Source organism: Corvus cornix, chromosome 1A, assembly GCF_000738735.6.
Source record: "Corvus cornix cornix isolate S_Up_H32 chromosome 1A, ASM73873v5, whole genome shotgun sequence".
Classification (NCBI taxonomy): Eukaryota; Metazoa; Chordata; class Aves; order Passeriformes; family Corvidae; genus Corvus; species Corvus cornix.
Genome location: NC_047057.1, coordinates 29,330,592 through 29,350,225, shown reverse-complemented (window position 1 = coordinate 29,350,225; position 19,634 = coordinate 29,330,592). Strand labels below are relative to the sequence as shown.

The 19,634-nt window shown below is 36.4% G+C and overlaps 1 protein-coding gene across 7 annotated transcripts in view; it reads right to left on the bottom strand.

Moving 5' to 3' along the window:
• The window catches only part of TMEM117 (transmembrane protein 117), a 194,732-nt gene that overhangs the window by 63,864 nt on the left and 111,234 nt on the right, over positions 1-19,634 (bottom strand). For all 7 annotated transcript variants that reach the window (XM_010413606.4, XM_039571327.1, XM_019279911.3 and 4 more), the window contains one exon: positions 7,166-7,263. In XM_010413606.4, coding sequence (XP_010411908.2) covers positions 7,166-7,263 — 98 coding nt within the window. The remainder of the gene's footprint in view (positions 1-7,165; positions 7,264-19,634) is intronic.

The window sequence follows — 19,634 nt, the reverse complement described above, 5'->3', positions numbered from 1 at the left end:
TAGATGAGCACATGTGTTCTACTTCATGTGAGAGGAAAGCTGCCACACTATACTCACTCTCCTCCTCTGCCAACCCTTCTCTTATTCATGCAAATACAAATAAGAAACAAACTGTGTTTTTGTTTGATCTGTAGGAGTCTCCATCAGGAAAAAATAGGATGAGATCACTTTATGTAACTCAAATGAGACAAATAAAGAACCTAATCATCAAGCTGAAGTGATCTGACAATTACAGTTTGTTGCTTAGGTTTTGGGTTATCTATTTTTGAATCTCAGAGCTCAGAGCTCCCTAAACTTAATTGTATCTCCCTCAAATGCTTTGCCTTCTGAGAAGAAAAGTGACATGAAGAGTGATTTGTCTCACTATTCACGACTAGGGTGTGGGAAAACACATGACACAGCCTTTCCAAATAGACTGGCACAAGAAAGCTACAAATTTCTTCCTTGATAGTTGAGACAGATGGGAGACTTCCACCCGCATGCCCTCCCATATGCACACCTTTTCTCTGCTCATATATAAGTCGTGTCATGCAAAGCATCTACCCCTCATGCAGTGCATTAGTAGTCTATGAATAACATGCTCCATGTGGCCACATGGGAGGCCTGTGGAGTGACTGCTGTCCCTAAGATGCTCCCAGAAAAGCCAGGGGAAGATTGAGACAGACCACAGTGTTAGAGCAGCAAATGCTACCTTGGAAGCCACCCTCCCCACAGCTGACCTAGGGCCCCAGATCATCCTTGCCCTTTCCCTCTTGCTTCTGCAAACACAGCAGCATTTTGGGCTGTTGCTGGGTGGGAGGAAGGGAAGAAGGAGAAGGCAGACATGTTCTGCTAGGGACTGAGTAACACTTCCAGCTGAAAGCCATGCCTGCTGAGGAGAGCAGATTGGTGGGAGAACCCTGAATTGCTGACACAATAGTTTTCATGCACTGAGGAGTGGGGGCATCTGAGAACAAAGTCCAAAAATGTGTCTGACTCATGTGGTTGCCAAGCTTCAACCATTCTGGTGAATTTTCATCACTTTTACTTTTCCATACTAGACACTGTAAAAGCACTTTGTTATCCAAGTGGAAAAGTTTTCCTCAGGACACAAACCGGAGCATTTGTACAGGATCAAACATAGATTTGAAGAAAAACTTTTGTGCAAATATTTTTGTTAATACAGTATTTTTGTATTTATGCAATGTTTTCAAATATTCAAAATAATAAATAATGAAAATTAAAAATAGGCAGAAACCTTAAACAACTCTCATTTATACAAAAGAAAGTTCAGCACTCTGTATTAGGATGAATTATTTTCAAAATTTTTTCATGCTAACAAATTGTAATTTCACAGCATAGCTTACCAAAAATACCCAGAAATTAAATAAATGCTCTCAAAAATATTTTAGTCATCTCTTGAAAAATTATAATCATACTTCTTGATGGGCAGACTAAATGTAACAATTACTATGCATGGACAGTTTTATCCTGACCGAATATATTTAACAATGCCACATCAGATTAGTAGTCAGATCACTCAGTATAAATCACCAATGGAGGACCTTAGTAAATATTTTGTATTGAGACAAAAAGGAAATAATAAGAAACTCATTTATTGTTCTGCTTAGGTTATTCACTTGAGTTACAGTATAAGATTTACTTTGAGCAATAATATTGGAAAATATTTTTATGTTCTTTTACACTATTTATGCTATTTACCAGGAAATCTGCCTCACCTTTTAATGACTCCAGGTTTCTGTTCAGTAGTCAGTACCTTATTTCAAGATAAATTACTTAAATATTAAATAATTAATAGATAAACTTAAAAACCTCCAAACCAGGGAGAGAATACCGTATGTGTATCTAAATGCACATATATTATAGATACAATAATTTCATTGCTTCATGCAGTTTTATTTGTGGGACTGCATCACAAAAACTTTTACTCAAACTTAATGAAAGGTTTGGTTTGTTTCAGTTAGTACACAACTTAAGTTGACAAAGCTCTAATGCAGTTAGTTTTTCTCAGTGCAGCCTATAATGAAAAGAATGAATATTTTGAGAAGCTGTCTTTTGAAACAAATTTATGAATTAAATTCATATATGTGAAAAGAACATAATTGTCCAGTATAAATTTATCATCTTGATTATGAAAACATTGAATATGGAAATACAAATTATCAAACCAAATGTTCAAATAGGTGCATAATAGAAAATCTCTTCTAGAAACTGTTTTATTTCTTTGTGGGAGATGTGGCTATCTCATGAGGAAGCTTTCTCTTCTTCCAGGACAAAATATTGTCCAATTAAAAACACTAACCTAAGCTATGTTTGACACAATCCACCATAAATATATGTACATGAATTAGAACTCTCTAGCAATTCTGCACAATTACTTTGAATAAAAGCTTCTAAACCTATACTAGGCTGATTTGCTAAGTTAAACTACTGTGATTCTTAACACATATTTCTGAGCATGTGTAGTGTTATTTTTTATTAAAGAAAGCTAACGAGAGCTTATGGAAATACATACTAATAGAAGAATATTTAGTTTTTGAAGTCAAACAGCAAACATAGAGAATCACAAATTTACAGTTATCTGTATTACTTTATTTGTTTTCCATGTTGGTATCTGTTTTGCATTGTTTCAGACAAGAATCCTGTGTCAAAGCACAATTGTCTTTATTGCACCGATAAAGACAAATCATTGTGTACACATACAATGAATGTCTAGCCAGAGACATCACAGAAATGGATTCCAGCCTGCAACTTGCATATTCAAATGTTCCGCTTGTATAAATTGTTCTGTCACCCTGTCTGCAACCAAGATTCAGCTGCACAATGCACTGTTATCGCTACAATCCCCCATTTTGATAATCTACCTTTGAATATCAATTTTCTGTTCCCTGGTTACACAGACTTCAGCAGCTCTTTTCCTCTGTTCCAGTAAACTGGTTTCTTTTTGACGGTGCTCTGTTTTTCCCTATAGCTGAAAGTTCACATGAAGAATTCTTTATGCCTTGCTCATTATAAACCCTCCATGCTGTTAACATAATTTTTGTCTGTTAGGAAAATTTTGAGGACAATTAATATTGGAGCAGTTTGTCAAAAGAGAATATTCAGGTCTCGCCTCTTGAGCAAAGCGTGCACACAGCGCAGAGATGTCCTGATGAATTTATTCCAGCTACTATGCTCGGTTGTCCACAGGACGTGGCGGGTCACTGCAAAAGACTCTAAGGAGGAGACAGTAATTTCAGGCACAATTTAGGCAGAGGTAACCCCAGGCCTTGGTGGCAGAGAGCTGTATGTTCACACAGGCAATGCCTATACAGCCTGAGCACATACTGTGGCATTGGTGCGGGCTGCCTCTAACAACATCACGTGGGCATAATGCTGGGGAGAGCTTGCTCCTGTGCAGATGTGCAGGGGAGACCTTTAGTGCAGGTTGGACTTATTAAATGTTTGCAGGAAAATAAAAAAATTATTTGCAAAACAAGCAGTCTTCTCAAAGTCTAATTCTGCCTCTGATTCCTCTAATATCCAACACCAAAATTAAGTATGGTTCTATATTGTCTTATTTATTCATCTTACCACTAGCTATAGCTATTGGCTTGTCATCAGTCTTGTCCAAGGTCTTTATTTGACTTCATTCAACAAACTTCTTTTCTTTTTGCTTCTTCCAAATGCCAATCCTCTCATGTCATATATAATTTGTCTCTCCTAAATCAGCCAAGTTACCAACATATCCAAAAAATATAAATCAGCCTGTTTCAAGTCATGCTTATAATTTTTCAATACTGATGGTAATGACAAAGCACTGGAGACAGTGGTCTGTAGAGAGACTCATCTGACTGCAGGTGGTGCAGATATTTAACTCCTTGTGTGTATCTTTCTTTTGCAACCCACAAACATGTCTGCACATCTTAGTAATTCCATCAGGGTTCAAGATACTTCATTGCTTCCTAGACGTCCTCTTGACAACACACTTTCTTAAATCCATGGGAAAGTGTGTTTGTATTTGCATTGTATCACTTAGCAATAAAAGTGTTATGCAAAACTGCCTCAGAATGGTGGAATTAGCCATGAGCAGAGCTGGAAATTACCAAAATGGAGACCTTTTTTATGAAAAAAAAGACAACCTCTGACTTCAAAAAAAGTTGAAGGCACTTCAAAGTACTCCTTAGTGATGGGCTACACAAAGGCAAATAGCAACTGATCATTCTTTAGCTAGATGAGTTATGTGGAAGAATTATATTGTGAAGACATTCAGAAGTCAGCCAGAATCCTCAGGAGCAACCAACAAGCGATTGCTGACAATGTTTCCAGAGAATGATTTAAAACAGGACATGATAAGATAAATCAAAACCTTTGTGAATTAGTTGCATTGGAGAGCTGTAAACAGTTCCACATGAGAAACAGAGCAGCCACATCATTAACTACCATAAATAAGTGGATGGTGCCTTCACCCTCTTTACAATCCCTCTATCTTTGGTACATTTATAGAAGTTTTCTAATTTTGCAAAGTAAACCCGAAAATAAAAGAGACATTAGCAGAAAAACAAGTCTAGTTTGTATCTAAGGTTTTCATTTCATCAACCACTTTAGACTGTGTATCACATATCTATACCAGGAATAATTAAAACACAGTGCACAGTACTACACTAGCTCTAAACAGTACTACACTAGCTCTAAACAGGTGTGCTACTAGAAAATGTCCTGAATAAATGGGTTTTGACCCACTGGTATCTGTGAAGGACATATTGTTGAGGATGTTTCATTTAGGACATTTCAGAAATGAGGCTATACACATCACATTGCTTAAGCAACAATAAAGTAAATGCAAATACCCCATGTTACATAACATTATCGCTCCTTTATTTTTCCAACCTAGTGGAGAAAAAAAATCTACTTTTACTGATGTCTAACTTGCACTATATAAATAATGTCTACAGAATATAGACTGTCATCCAGGGCTATTTTATTTCACTGCTTAAAGCCAAAAATAAAACCATTTATGTCATCCTTTAGGTTTTGAGCATACCTTTTAGTATGAGACTCATTCATGAAAACCCATATTGTTTTTATTTATCTCCATATTAAACTTTTGGTAGGATTTGTTAGTGTGAATATTATTTGAAATAAAATACTGATTTGTAACATTTCAGAGTAGAAGAAGTCAAAAAATCGTTTGCAACAATATTTAAGTAATTTTAATACTGTTTTATAGGTCTCCCTGTCTAGCATATAAATTTGAAAACTATCATGTCACCTTGCTTTTAATCTTTTTTTTCCCATTTTTTCAGTCTTTTAATGCAGTTAAGTTTTTTTCTTTTCAGTCTTTCAGACAAAGCTATTCTTCAGACAAGGGTGAAAAAAATCAATGATGTTTTAGACTGAGCTTTTTGCTCAGATGACACTGTAATCATTGGTAGCCCATTTGGCACCTGTCTGTGAATTTTTTCAATACATCTACTTTACCTTTTTGCCCACCCCTGCACACTGAGACACAATCTTCCTCTGCACATCCTGCAATGATGACAAGGAGCTGTTCGAACCCCCCCACCCCCATCCATAACTCAAGAATTCAGTCACATTATTTTTTTCACCTAGTTTTCTAAGATACCTCTTTCATGCATTTTTCAAATTATTAACTTAATCTTTAAATTCTGTCACATCACTAATATTTATGATGTATATAAATAATGAAGACTACTTCGAACATTAAATAATGGAACTCCCTGGCCTTATCAACGTAGCAGAAAATTATTATTTTATTCATAACTTTCACTGCACATTGCTGAGATGATTTCTAAACGTTAGCACACTTAGTCTTACTAGTTTTCTTAATTGCATTCAGCAAAGAACTTTGTCAAACCCTTGGGAAAGTCCAAATAAATTAGATCAAGCATTTCTTCCTCGTCCATTATTTTGATGACATGTGCAAAGAGTTCTAACAGATCCGAGAAGGTTTTCCTTCAGCAAATATTCCCCAGTTTCCTTTAGCAGAAATTAATCTAGAGTTTTGCTCATAATTTTTCATTATTGATGCTATATTGATATATAATGATATATAATATACAATTATGTAATATATTCAATCGATTTAGCTAAAATTGAACTCAGACTTAGGATAGACTTAGGCCAGTAGGATAATTCTAGTTTTCTGGGAAAAAAAAAAAAGGCAGAAAAAGCAAAACAATATCCAAATTTTAATATTCAATTTTTCAATAGGCAATTAAGTGCTAATAAAACTTGCATCAGCTCAACCCCTTCAGCTCCTTATCAACTTCGTGTGTAGCCAATCAGCCATCTGATTCTGCTTTCTCTTCAAATTTCTCTTATTATTTCCTTTATTGCCTCAACAGAATAGCTCATTTTTATTCCTTAAAAGTACGAGATACTTCATTGCATTTTCTGTAGAGACTCCATACAAATAAATCTTTTAACTTCTCTGTAAGAGTTCTTTTGAAATCTATTCTTTTAAAAACAGCAGGTCTAATGATATTTTCATGAGTTTTTTCTGGTTCTGATATCTGATAGATATTTTGATTGAAAAAAATCTTTGCTATTTCTTAAATCTTCAGCTATAAGGTATTCAGACTGCTTCTTAGAATATACATTTTCCATCTTCCATTTTTCCTGTCATAATTTGTGTTCTGTTTCAATCACTACACTTGTCTGGAATTTATCTGGAAGAGGCTACATTTGAGGTGAAATAAACTCTTAACCCTCACAACTATTTGCATTGATTTATTAATATTTTTCTTAATCATCTGAGACTGACTTGACATTTTAAATCCTATTCATGTGGTAATTCAAGGAATTACTATAATTAATTTCACAAAAGGAAATTCACATATTTATTTTATTACAAGGAATGACAGTGGGACACCCAAATATTATCATATATAGCAAGAATTTTGCAACTCAATTACAAAGTGTCAAAATAGAATAAAAGAAAACATATAAATCAATTTAATAATTATATTTCGACACCAATTATTTTGATTAGGAATTCCTTACTTATGTGCCGTTTTTGCATTGTTTAATATTTTGTTAGAAGAGTTTTACCTCTTTTTCTTCAACATTATCTCTTTCTGCCACTGACAGTCAAAGAAGATTTTTTTTTGCAATTTTATATAAAAGGTTTATTTACAGTAATTTGATTTTACTATTTTCCTACCAGAATAAAATGATCCTAATGTTTCCTTTCTTCCAGAAAGCTCTGGCAGACTTTCCCCAGTCTGGGTAGGGTTTGTCCTGAAGCATCATATCTGTGACCTACAGGGAAAGAAGAAACAGTAGACAGTTACATGGGTGTCACATAAGACAGTACTAGCAAGGACTTTAGGAACGGTTTTATTTTATGTATGGGACACTTGCATCAGTTCTGGTAATTATAATAAACAGTAGAATAATAATAATAATTGTGTTATTTACAGTCAAAATAACCTATATTGGCCTACATATTCTGCCTCCAGAAGTGCATGCAGCTCCTTAAGAAACAATGAAACCTGTAGAGGTCCAAAGATAAGAAGATAAGAGGAACCAGTCTAAAAGTTACAGCAACCTATAGGACACAAGTTACATCCCCTGTGACTGTGAAGCTTTCTGGCCCAATCTGGGAGAGGGAAACCACCTCCCTGAGAGCAGCATCAGCAGAATTTCCACTCTTGAAATCAGAACTGCAGCTAGGGAGTGGAAGCCTGTGAATTAAGCGCTATATAACATTTATAATCTCCTCTCAGTTCCTGCTAGCAGTATAAAAAGCACACTTGGGACTGGCAACAGAAAAAAACCTTAAAACTTGCAAAAAAATTTTAAAAGTATGAAATATTTATTCTCATTTTCATAATTCCTATCTAAAGAGACCATCTGTTTTTCTGTCCAGAGATTCATATGTATGCAGTACTTCTGGGTGGTACATGAAAGTATTAAAAATTACTTTCAGCTTGGTGAGGGAGGTGAATACCCCTCAGGCATGTGCTTCTTTGGGAAGCTCTGCTTTCATATCCATTTACTTCAAATTAACTGTACTAAAAAGCACCTAAATTTACATCACAATAAACTCATAAATTCCATTGTGCAAACAATCGAGAGTGGAAAAACTACCCATTTGTAAAGATTAAAGAAATAAGTAAACAGATAAAGGACATGGGGGTGACCACCTGCTTCAAAACGCAGATAAGTAAAACAAATTCTATCTCTCACTGTTATCAGTACAGAGTGGGAAATTACTATGTTTTGATCAAAATGAAAATAAGTGTTAGGGTTTCAGAAGGAAATAACTTCAATCTGAAGGCAAAATTTCTTGCTTTTACTTTCTACACAGATGTTTTAAAATCTAGTTTACCATCCAGAGTGTAAGCTACGACTTTCAATCAATGGCATTAACAGTGTTTATCAAAAAGAACACGTGGCACATGAATAAATTAAAAATTGATTCAGCTTCTGAATGTTGGCTTCAAGTCCATTTGGCGTTAAAAGTGCTCAGTATATTAGCCTGGGCTGGGTCCAAAGGATAATGACTATGTTAAATAAATAGAAATGCACATTCTAGGATTTTATTATTCCATCAAACCTAACCTCAACAAAGAACAGATAATATCCCAAAATACTACCTTTAATAACTATATTATGTAGGTAAATCTTTTCTCAGATCAGCAAGCTATAATATTTTTTAACATCCCTATTATCTAAATAAATATTTCTATAAATATTTAATGCTGAACAAGACCCCTGTAAAGATTTAATTCACTACTTTAGTAACACTTTTTTTCCTCTTATGAAGAGTCTACTTAGTAATGAATATTTGCAAAGAAGAACAGATGTTTCAAGATTTTTTTTCAAGTTTCAAAATAGTTTCTCCAGATGCTTTCTGGGACATTATTATTATATTTGGGAGAAGGATGCAATTTGCAGCTCTATGACCAATTATTAGAGGAGCATGTTTCATAAGAATGACATTTGTGATGGAGATGTTTTCTGAGGAAAATGGCAAGATGAGGCAGGAAATGTTCTTTCTGGTATCAAATAGTTGGTCTTTCATCTTCCAACTTTGGCATTTATTTAAAGTCATATCACCAGATCAATGTCAGGTTGGTTGCAGCTAAATTGGCTGAAGCAGAAACGGTCATTAAAGGGATGCATTCCATAAAGAGAAATCCAATTACCTTTTGCATTAGAGAAATCAAATTCATTTTCTGGTTTGGTCAAGGACAGTCACTGTGGAAAACAGCTCACAGGAGAAAAGCACCCAACACTGTCATACAGCAGACAAGTTTTAGATATATATGAAACATCCATTGTTTTCAGAAACAGAAAAAAATATAAATTTTAATTTGATTTGCAGAACTTAGTGTAAAGAAATGTGTGAGTGTGTTTTTCTTTCTCTGTTCATATTTCCAAATCCAATTGCTTGACAGCATACATTTATCTCTGCTTTACTGGACTATGTTTGAAAACATTGCTGATGTGTGGGAATAAAAAATAATTGATCACTTTAGTAAATGCCTGCATGCAACTTACATAATCAAGATAAAATAAGGAAAGCCACTTACAATGTAATTAAGTAATGTATTTGTTTCTTGAACTAGTAGGTGCAATATACTTTAATCAATAATTACACTGCTTCAGTTCAGAAAGGAATGGCCCGTACATACAGTCCGTGTATACACTTTCATTTTATTTAGTGTCTCATGAGGGAAACAGTTACCCTGTACTAAATTTCAAAAGCAAAGCTGTATCACACACATTGCCTGAGTTTATAAGTTACACAAATGCCACAAAAAAACCTGTTTCTATTAATAATTAGTATATCACATATATATGGCATGTTAACCTTCATTTTGCCATATAAATATGACTTTATCAACTATTCATATTAATCACGTTATATTAATTATGAAGCTAACCCATCGTGATTTAAAAACATCTATTACTATCATTAAATTAATAGCAAAATGTATGACTAACATTTTTCTGTTGCAGAAAAGTAAAATTGTTCCTTTTGATGTTTTTAACATTTGATACAATCGTCAAATCATAGAAAGGCTTGGGTGGGAAGAGACATCACAGACCCTCTAGTTCCAACCCCACCCTGCCAGGGGCAGGGACACTTTGCATTAGACTTGTTCAGAGCCCCATCCACCCTGGCCTATGATATATACTACTATACAATATATAATTCAATAATTTGAAAAATGATGCCGTATCACATAGAAGAAAGAATCTGGGATTCAAAGTCATTCAGAACAAGTAACTTACTGAGACAAGAAGTACAGAAAACAAAATCATAAAAAACTTTAAAAAAAAACCCCAATAAAAGAGTAAGACACCTAAGATACCTGAGATGTACCAAGTGGAGCAGTAAGATACCTCAAGGATCATTTATTCCTTCCATTCAGTTACTCTTTGAGCTTATTGTTCAGGATACTCTGCACATACTTTACATCTCTCCTTAGATCCTCATATCAAATGATGCTGCCTTGTACCTCACAGGGTCCTTCCCAGCAGAGGCAACCACTGCACTGGGAGTTTCAGGTAAGGCAAGTATCTCTTCTGTTATAACTGCAAGTGAAACTTCCCTTAAAAGAAAAAATAGGAGAAAATGACCAAATACTTTGGTCATGCCCACAAAATATCAACCGAATACTTCACTAGCAGGAACTATGCTATCATCTTCAGAGCACAAAGAGATGACCCACAGAAAACTGATGCAGCTCAGGCTGGTGGGCAAGCTGTTTTCATCTGACAAATTGCATTTTAGAAATGTAGAAATAGAAAAGTACATCAGTTGGTTTAATTGTAGCACTTCTTCATATAAGCAGCTGTAGAAACTGTTTCTTGCTAGAGAAATGGACTCTGGGCTTTAGGACACGATATATTCTATGCTTCAGTATTCATGAAGTGGAGACAAGCCCTAAACAGTGGCTTTTCATTGCTTTATTCATACTTGGATAAATCATCAAAACAGGGTAAGAGTAGCCCTCTAGAATTCAACAGAAGCAAAAGAATCTAAGACCCACAAGAAAAGCCTGAAAACACAAACCAAATGGTGAAATATGACATTTTTTTAATGATTATTTTGATAAAGCGATGAGTATGCAAAAGTCTAATGGACAGTCGAACTCCAACATAAAATATCAGTAAAGAAGCTGTTTGTGTGCAGCTACTCAGCCAGGGGGACATGACACCATGGTGTTATTGCTGGAAAATGGAGTACCCTGAACAACTGCATTTGCCAAAATATATCTATCTACCACTGCTGAATACACAACTCAAATATTAGAAGGGTTTTTTTTCAATTTTTATAATTTTACAATTTTAAATATCTTATTTTAAATCATAAACCTCTTAGTAAATAGCACTAAATTAATTTCACTTGATACTCAGCCTTTAAATAGTTTATAACTTGCACATCTCCACTCACCCCAAGCTCTAAACAAAAAGCATTATTTTCAGTCCTACAACTGGGTCATTTCATTGATAAGAGTGGATATCATAAATTCTAAAAGCTTCCAGAAACTGTAAGGAAGGCATAGTGTCAGGACAGGTCAGAGGGCAGTTTCCCATGGCAAGACCATGAACATTGCATTCCTCATCAAAGAATCCATCAATAGTTTTGCAAAGACTGAACAAGACTGAACATTGCTTACGTGTTTCTGAAAAGTATGTGAGTTTTTTCTAGAAAAAAACTGGGGCTAAATCAGGTTAAAGTAATTATGTTTTCTGAAGTCAGAGTGTGAAGTCAATGAGAGCTAATGCATACCGCTGAGGGGATACACTCCCCTTGCTTTGCTGTTATGTGCTTTTAGGTAGGAGCTATATATAGGTGTCCCACTAACTGCACATTAATTCTTTATCATATCTCAGTCTTTAAGTACTATACTACATCACAGTGATCATATACCAAACTAGGGAAACATTTAGTACTCAGTCATTAAAAGTTCCTCTCCATCACTTTTCTCTTCTTCTTCGTGATATGTGAAAACTGTGGAGCTGTCCACCTGATGTATAAAAGCAACCTATATCGAAAATATTTTTTTGCTTTTTCATCTGGATTGCTGGGAGAAAATTGTCTTCTGTGGATGGTGACAAATCTGATAGCCTTCTATGACGGCATGACAGGATGGGTCAATGAGGTGAGAGCAGCTGATGTTGTCTATCTCAACTCCAGCAAGGCTTTTGACTCTGTTTCCCATAATAATCTCAGGTAAGCTCAGGAATTGTGGGTTAGATGATCGGACAGCGAGGGGGATCAAGACCTGGCTGAATGGCAGATCTCAGAGGGTCGTGATCAGCAGAATAGAATCCAGTTGGAGGCCTGTAGTCAGTGGTGTTCCCCAGGGATCAATACCGGGACCAGTCTTAACTTTTTTATCATCAGTGTGGACAAAGGGATAGAATGTACCCTCAGCAAGTTTGCAGATGATGCAAAACTCAGGGGAGTGGCTGATACACATGAAGGCTCTGCTGCCCTTCAGCAGGACCTTGGTAGGCTGGCTAGTTGGTCAGAAAGAAACTTAATGAGGTTCAGTGAGGACAAATGCAGGATCCTGCATCTGGGGAGGCATAACCCCAAGTGCCAGCACAGGCCAGGGCTGACCTCCTGGAAGCGGCTCTGTGGAGAAGGACCTGGGGGTCCTGGAGGGTGAGAGCTGACTATGAGCCAGCAGTGCCCTTGTTGCCAGGAGGGCCAATGGTGTCCTGGAGTGCATTGGGAAGAGTGTGGCCAGCAGGTCAAGGGAGGAGACCTTGCCCCTCCACTCAGCCCTAGTGACGCCACATCTGTAGTGCTGTCTCAGTTCTGGTCTCCACAGTTCAGGACAGCAAAGACCTACTGGAGAGGGTCCAGGGGAGGCTACAACGATGATGAGGGGTCTAGAGCATCTCTCTTATGAGGAGAGACTGCAGGAGCTGGGCCTGTTTAGTCTGGAGAAGAGAAGACTGAGAGGAGATCTCATTAATGCATATAAATACCTCAAAGGGTATCAAGGGGATGGTGCCAGACTCTTTTCAGTGGTGCCCAGCAACAGGACAAGGAGCAATGGCCATAAACCGAAAAACAAGAAGTTCCATCTCAACATGAGGAAGAACTTCTTCACACTGAGAGTTGCAGAGAACTGGAACAGGCTGCCCAGGGAGATCATGGAGTCTCCCTCTCTGGAGACATTCCAAACCCTCTGGGACACATTCCTGTGTTATCTGCTGTAAGTGACTCTATTTTGGCAGCGGCTTGAACTAGATGATCTCCAGAAGTCCCTTCCAACCCTTAAAATTCTGTGGTTCTGTGATCATACTTCAACAGTTGCACAGGTTACACATGATAATATGCAATGCCTCTTTTAATTCTGAAATTGTTTTGGCAGTTGAGCAGAAGTGTCAAGAACTTTGTTACACATCCTTCTGAAATAACTGTTAATTTATTTCAATCCCCTCTGCTGCATTTTAGAATATACAAAATGTGTTTGAAAACAAATTTAACAAATATTTGTAATTAGGCTTACAGACCTATAGAGGAGATGATATTTTTCAAGCTAAACATTATTAGTCAGCTGTAAATACACTGCTAGATTTTAAAGCTTTTTCTGCTTCCTCTATTTTGGAACATTCCTAATTTAGTTGACTTCTATCCTAAAAAAAATTGAAGTTTCTTTTAGGTTACTTCTCCTTCAATTTAATTGTAATAATTTTTTTTTATATTTGCATTTTCAAAGCAACAGCAATCAGAGACAAAATGGCCCCTTCAATATACTCCTTATTGTTTTCTCATTTTAATCACAGCCAGCAAACTGTTCTTGTCTTGCCAACACATACCATTCTAACTATAAGTAAATCCTGAAAAACAACATTAAATTGCTGTCACAATTCAGTAACCAATATGAGTGATAAAGAATACTATGGTTCACTTTTGTGGCTCCCACAATGGTCCCCACTACAATTTTGTGCATTTGCATATTTCCCACGTTGTTTCCTAAGTATTGCTCTTATGAGCTCTTATTCTCCCAATACACATCATTTGCACACGTGCACTGTCTTACAATCGAATTTCCACCAAAACCAGTTAAAGAAATCCTTTTGTACAAACACGAAGGAGGCCTATGTTAGTTATTGCCATCTTTATTGATCCATGCAAATTTATTTCTCCACCCACTGAGGAAGCAGTAAGCCTCTTCTTTTTTAGCTAGAAGATCTTGATTTGATTCTGAATAGTATCATAATGGTTTCTGCAATCCATGCAGGGATAACAACTCAACAAGATGGCAGGACAACTAAAAACATATACACTCTAGGTTCAACTTTAGAAAAGTTACTTCTGCCAGCACTTCCTTTCATTTTCAAATTCAGTTAGGACAGAATGCTTCACAAAGCCAACACCTACCCCACAATGAATTTCTGGTAAAAAACTTTAGATATCAAAAGGTGAATTAGGGAGAAATCTGGTCTGCAATTAGTTTAAGTTTATTCAACTTATTCTGGAAATTATACTTTGTTTTTCAATACCAGGAGAAATAATTTCTTAAGAAATTCTGCTTTTCTTAAAAGCCAAATACAAAATTCAAAAAAAATTTTAAATTTTAAAAAGAAGATGAATTTTCTTTTAACTGGGCATTCCTTGACAGTTCATAAATATAAAGAACTTTTTAGGAACAATTTTACAATTGAAGCAGAGCTTCTGCAGAAAAACTCTAAGCTGTGCCATTTCATTTCCTACCATGTTTCAAGTCCCTACTGTGCGCACAAATCACTATATACGTGCAACAAAATATCCTGGCTGCCATGTGGCAAGCACTTGCTGTTTATATAATCATTGACAGCACATTTCAGAAGACTTTTTTCTTTGCTTTACAACTTCCTTATTAGTGTTACAAACGCAGAAGCAGAGGTCTGGGTAATGTCATGTATTACAGACAAAGTGTGAGACATAAAGCCACATCACGATTTTTATTTAAGGCATTCAGTTCAGTTCCATTTTAGGTTGTTGTGGCAGCAGAGTTTGCTTTACTCATTTAGAGAGCTTGGTGGTGCAGGTGAAAGGCCAGAGACAGAAGCCATGCCATGTTTGGTGCACATGGCACACGCATTTAGATCAATGTAGATTCTTTTTATAGTCAGTGAAAAGAAAAAAGCATTTCTGGGGTGAAATTCATTTCAAATTAGGTTCTGTTGTAAAGATGTGCATATTTTTCTTCACTCTAAATCAGAACTTGCTCAGACGATTATAGTGCTGGCTCTGGAAATTCTGGTAACCTGAATCCCAGCATTGTTTCTTACACTTTTTAGTGTTTCTCACCAAAGTGTCATTAACCTAGTTAATGAAATACATGATGGCTCATAAGAGATGAGGTTTTATCATAGGAAAGGGCTGTTTTCACACATCCCATGCCTAAAAATTAGGCTTTTGCCCTCAGTAGGCTGTTTCAGACAAAGATACTTAGAGAGTCCTTAGAGTTCCTTGGGCAGGTCCTGGAGGGAAGCAAGCAAAGGGTTTTAGAGAATGGACAAGTCGTATCACAAAAGGGTAACCCAAACCAGGAGCAGAGACAGCCAAAGCAAATATCAGAGACAGAGGTGCTTTCCTAGTCCACAGGAAGTGTTTCTCTATTTTTGAGACTGCAAATTGCAAAGTTCTCTAGGGAATGATACCAAAGGTGCATTGGTGTACTTTTGTACAGTAGACTGTTGCTTAAAGCAGTCAAATCAGTGTGCCCATGTTTAGTCTTGTATCTACCAGTGCTTATATCTTAACCACTGTTATAGGCATTATCCATTGACTTTAATTCTAAAGACACACCTAGACAAAGTATCAGCCTTCAGGTCTCCCCATCCTCTGTAGCTGCAGAACCAGACTCTTTCACAACTTATCCTTTCTTTAATCCTGTGAATCTTGTACAGCTATCTACAAACCAAAGCACTGAAGAAAGAATTGAGCCAGCACATGATTAGTATAGAGACGGCCTATGGCAGAAGGTTCACAATGAGCTCATGCTGAAAGGGAATTTTAATGCAAAATTCAAGTAGCAATTTTTAAATTAGGGTGGGATCCATAACATTTTGGAATATTGGAGGAATGCAAGCATTTCCTCATTTATCTCCAAACTACAGCAATGTACAGGTTCACAGTTTCAAGCTGTATAATCACCTCACATAATCATAGAAGTTTTGTTTTAGCATATATGTAGCTATATACCTAAGGTGAGGTTCATCCTCTGAAACTGTCTTAATCTAAGCAAAATTTTTGATGTCTGAATGTACCTGCAAGTCACAGACAAACTCAATTGCCTGGTTCCATAAAGGACATAGAACTCAGGAAGGTCACTATCTGCAGCAATGAAAGACTGGGAACAAATTCTGGTTTGATTTGGCATAATACAACACAGATGCTGAGCTGTTCTGGATAGATTGCCAGCAATTCTGGATATATTGACAAGGAATACTTACGCCTCTGAAGAAAGTCCTTCTGAACTTTGCAAACAGAAGCTTACTAGAGTACCTGCTGTAGAGCACAGTACCAGCTTAGGCATGGAATAAATATCAGTTCCCAAGACATGAAGGAGGCCCATGCCAGACAGGTTCACAAGACAAAGGTTTCTACTGATCAAATTTAATTTCAGGCCTGTCTTCTTTCAACATCTCCATCTAACAATTTTCTCAGTAACACTTGCACGTACTCGTGTGCTGTAACAGATGCAGACAGCTTTTTGCATGGGCTGTTAGCTATTACTCTTGAGCAGTGCCATCATTTTTATTTGTATCATGATGTCCTCAGAGACTCACAGTTAGAGTTGTAAACTGTCAATGCAACTTCTCTGTAGTCTATCTTTTGATGTGCCAGAAGGTCATCATTTGCTGTTCTGACAATTGTAGTTTTGAAGTTGTTGCTTTCAGAAAAAATGCGACAACACACATGTCATTTGGTGCCTTTCACATGCCTTCTCCTTTCCCACAAATACTTTATATTTGTTGAGTTAAGGGATGACAGAAGAGCAACAAATGTATAAACAAGACTTGTCCAACACTTACGTACACAGTGTTAGTGTGAGTCTGTGGCAGGGGAGGGAGTAAAAAAAGTAACCTTAGTGACAAAAATTTGTGACAATAGCATATTTCTAATGAATTATTTTGGGAGGTTGCTATTTTCTTCTCTATTTAACTTCCACTTAGTGACTAATGAGGAAGAATCTTCTTATGAATGAATGAATGAATGTGAGATACACTTGATTTTTGGGAATTGATTTCACTTTACACAGTTTGTTACAGATCAACCGTTAAATAGAGTAAATATAACTTACATAAGCATATCTTCCAAAATTCTCTGTTGGTGTCTACATAATGCAGAACCTAGTAAGAATGAATGAATTTGTTCGAATGAAGAATATGATTTCAAGCTCTGATGCTTACTCTCTGCCTTCCACCACTCTGCACCCAGGTACACAACCACAGGACAGCCATCCGAACACTGGGATGCCCCTGGTGACAGGTGGGAGGCACACAGGCCACTCTGCTGAGATATTTGCCTGTTTCCTCTTGCCAGAACAAGGCACCTAATTAAATGAAAATCCATCTCCATGCTGCTGACACCGTGCTGCTTTTCCAGTTGATTCAAAGCTGTGATGTACTGACAGCTCAGAGTCGTTTCAATCCATTTCATTTCTTTACGAGAAGCTTTAACTTCAGAGTAAGTAAAGGGGAACTTGAAACTTCCTTTACGTGGCCTTTTCTGTTCTGCACTCATGGCAAACACAGCTACTATATGACAATATTTTCACCCTAAATAGAGAATGAGAACAATTCTGCACAAAACAAGTTTCTCATGAAAACGCTTACTGGAAAAAACCTGAAAAAATTCATGAAGCACTTTGGAAAAACTTTCCTTGGCTCTTTTCCATATTTTCTTATAATACTACTAGGGGTTATACAACTAGAATAAAATTTATGTGCAGCTGGTGCTTTGACAGATTTACAGGTAGCATCATCAATTGTTTTTAGTTACCGTTTTATACTGAAGCTACAATCACACTGAAAACATAGTTCATCAGCAAGTTATAAATCCTTCTATTTGTCCCCATTTCCTGTGCAATTCCGCACTTAAGGTGCAAGCATGGCCACAGTTTTGTTCAATCCTCTTTAAATGGCAAAGCGTTACTTTGGTCTTACTTCCAGAATAAAGAGTACACATGGAAGGTATTCAGCAGAAGGTGATTAGTAGCAGTTTCACTTCAACAGAAGAAAATCTCCAGACTCTGTTGCAAAGTCATTTGCTATTCTGAATAACAAACCTTTTGTTTTGAAAAGTCAGTCAACTATTTCTCCTGTTGGATTATGTTCTTTAAGAAAACTTAGGCAATTTTTTAACAATTCTCAGATAATAATTAAAATGTAAAAATACCCATCAAAAATTCACAGGAGGATCTTATTAGAAAGCTGAGAAATAATGATTACTCTTAAACTGTATTGGCATTGGTCAAGGAATTCTCATTGCTGAAAGAAGAACACAAAATGAATGCCCCTATTCCCTGAATAGAGAACTTTTGGGATTAAATAATCAAAAAATTGGAATCATAACTAAAGTTGTCTCTATTAAAAAAACCTAATATTGAAGGCCTTGAGGATTTCAAGTGATACTGCTATTGCCTTAAAATGGTGTGATTGGCTCAGCTCAGATATACCAAATAAAGATATAAACATTAAGTTTCCTTTTATTCTCATTCAGGTTTTAAGGTTCATGTTTTTGTAGATTTTCCACCAAATTTGATGCCTTGAAATAAAGTAGAGGATGACACTCTTATATCACACAAAACTCCACTTTGGCTTTCAGATAAAATTGCTGCTACTGCAGAGTCAAGCAAAATATTACAAATTTTAACAGCTCCAAATATTGATATTTTTTTGTACAGTAAGCAGCAAAGGGAAAGCTGGTTATTAAACATTAATGGATACAACTGAAAATGTTTCACACTGAACGTTGTTTGGGAAGAATATTGAAGAAACACAGGGGATAATGGTTTGTGAAGAATTCTTAAGTACTTGTTGGGTTGCTAGAGAAAAGGAGGCACAGCAAAAAGAGAGCTGAGAGAAATTGCAGTATCTCTAGGGACAGAATGTTACACTCCCTTCTGGACTTGTGCTGAAATATGTTCCACAGCCAATTTGACAGTAAGTAGATAAGAGGTTTTGCAGACTGGGAAGTCAAGGATTGCTAGAAATGATTGGTAGTAACATTGCCTTCTCACATCCCCTTGGCTATAGAAAATAGCAGTCTTTAACCAAAATGCTTAGTTACTGAGCATAGGCAGAACTTTGTACTTTTGTTGGTTTTGTTCAATAAGGAGTGAAAGAACACCAGGACCTCTGGGCAAAGAGAACATTCAAAGAGAATGGAAGGAAATTTGTTCCACTTCTAAGCACACTTGAGAACACAATCCTTAAAATACAGTTGTTTTTCAGCCCCTAGTATACTTTCATGTGAAATTTAATATCTCTTACATAAACAAAGAATCAAGCTTTTTTCAGGTTTTCTTTTTGGCTTCATATGCATGCCTATCCATCTGCAAACATTTGTCCCATGGGGAAGCAGGATTGATGTCACTTCGAAGAAAACAAGCAACATTAGATCATGGCTGCACAGTTATTTGCCATTAGTTAGACAT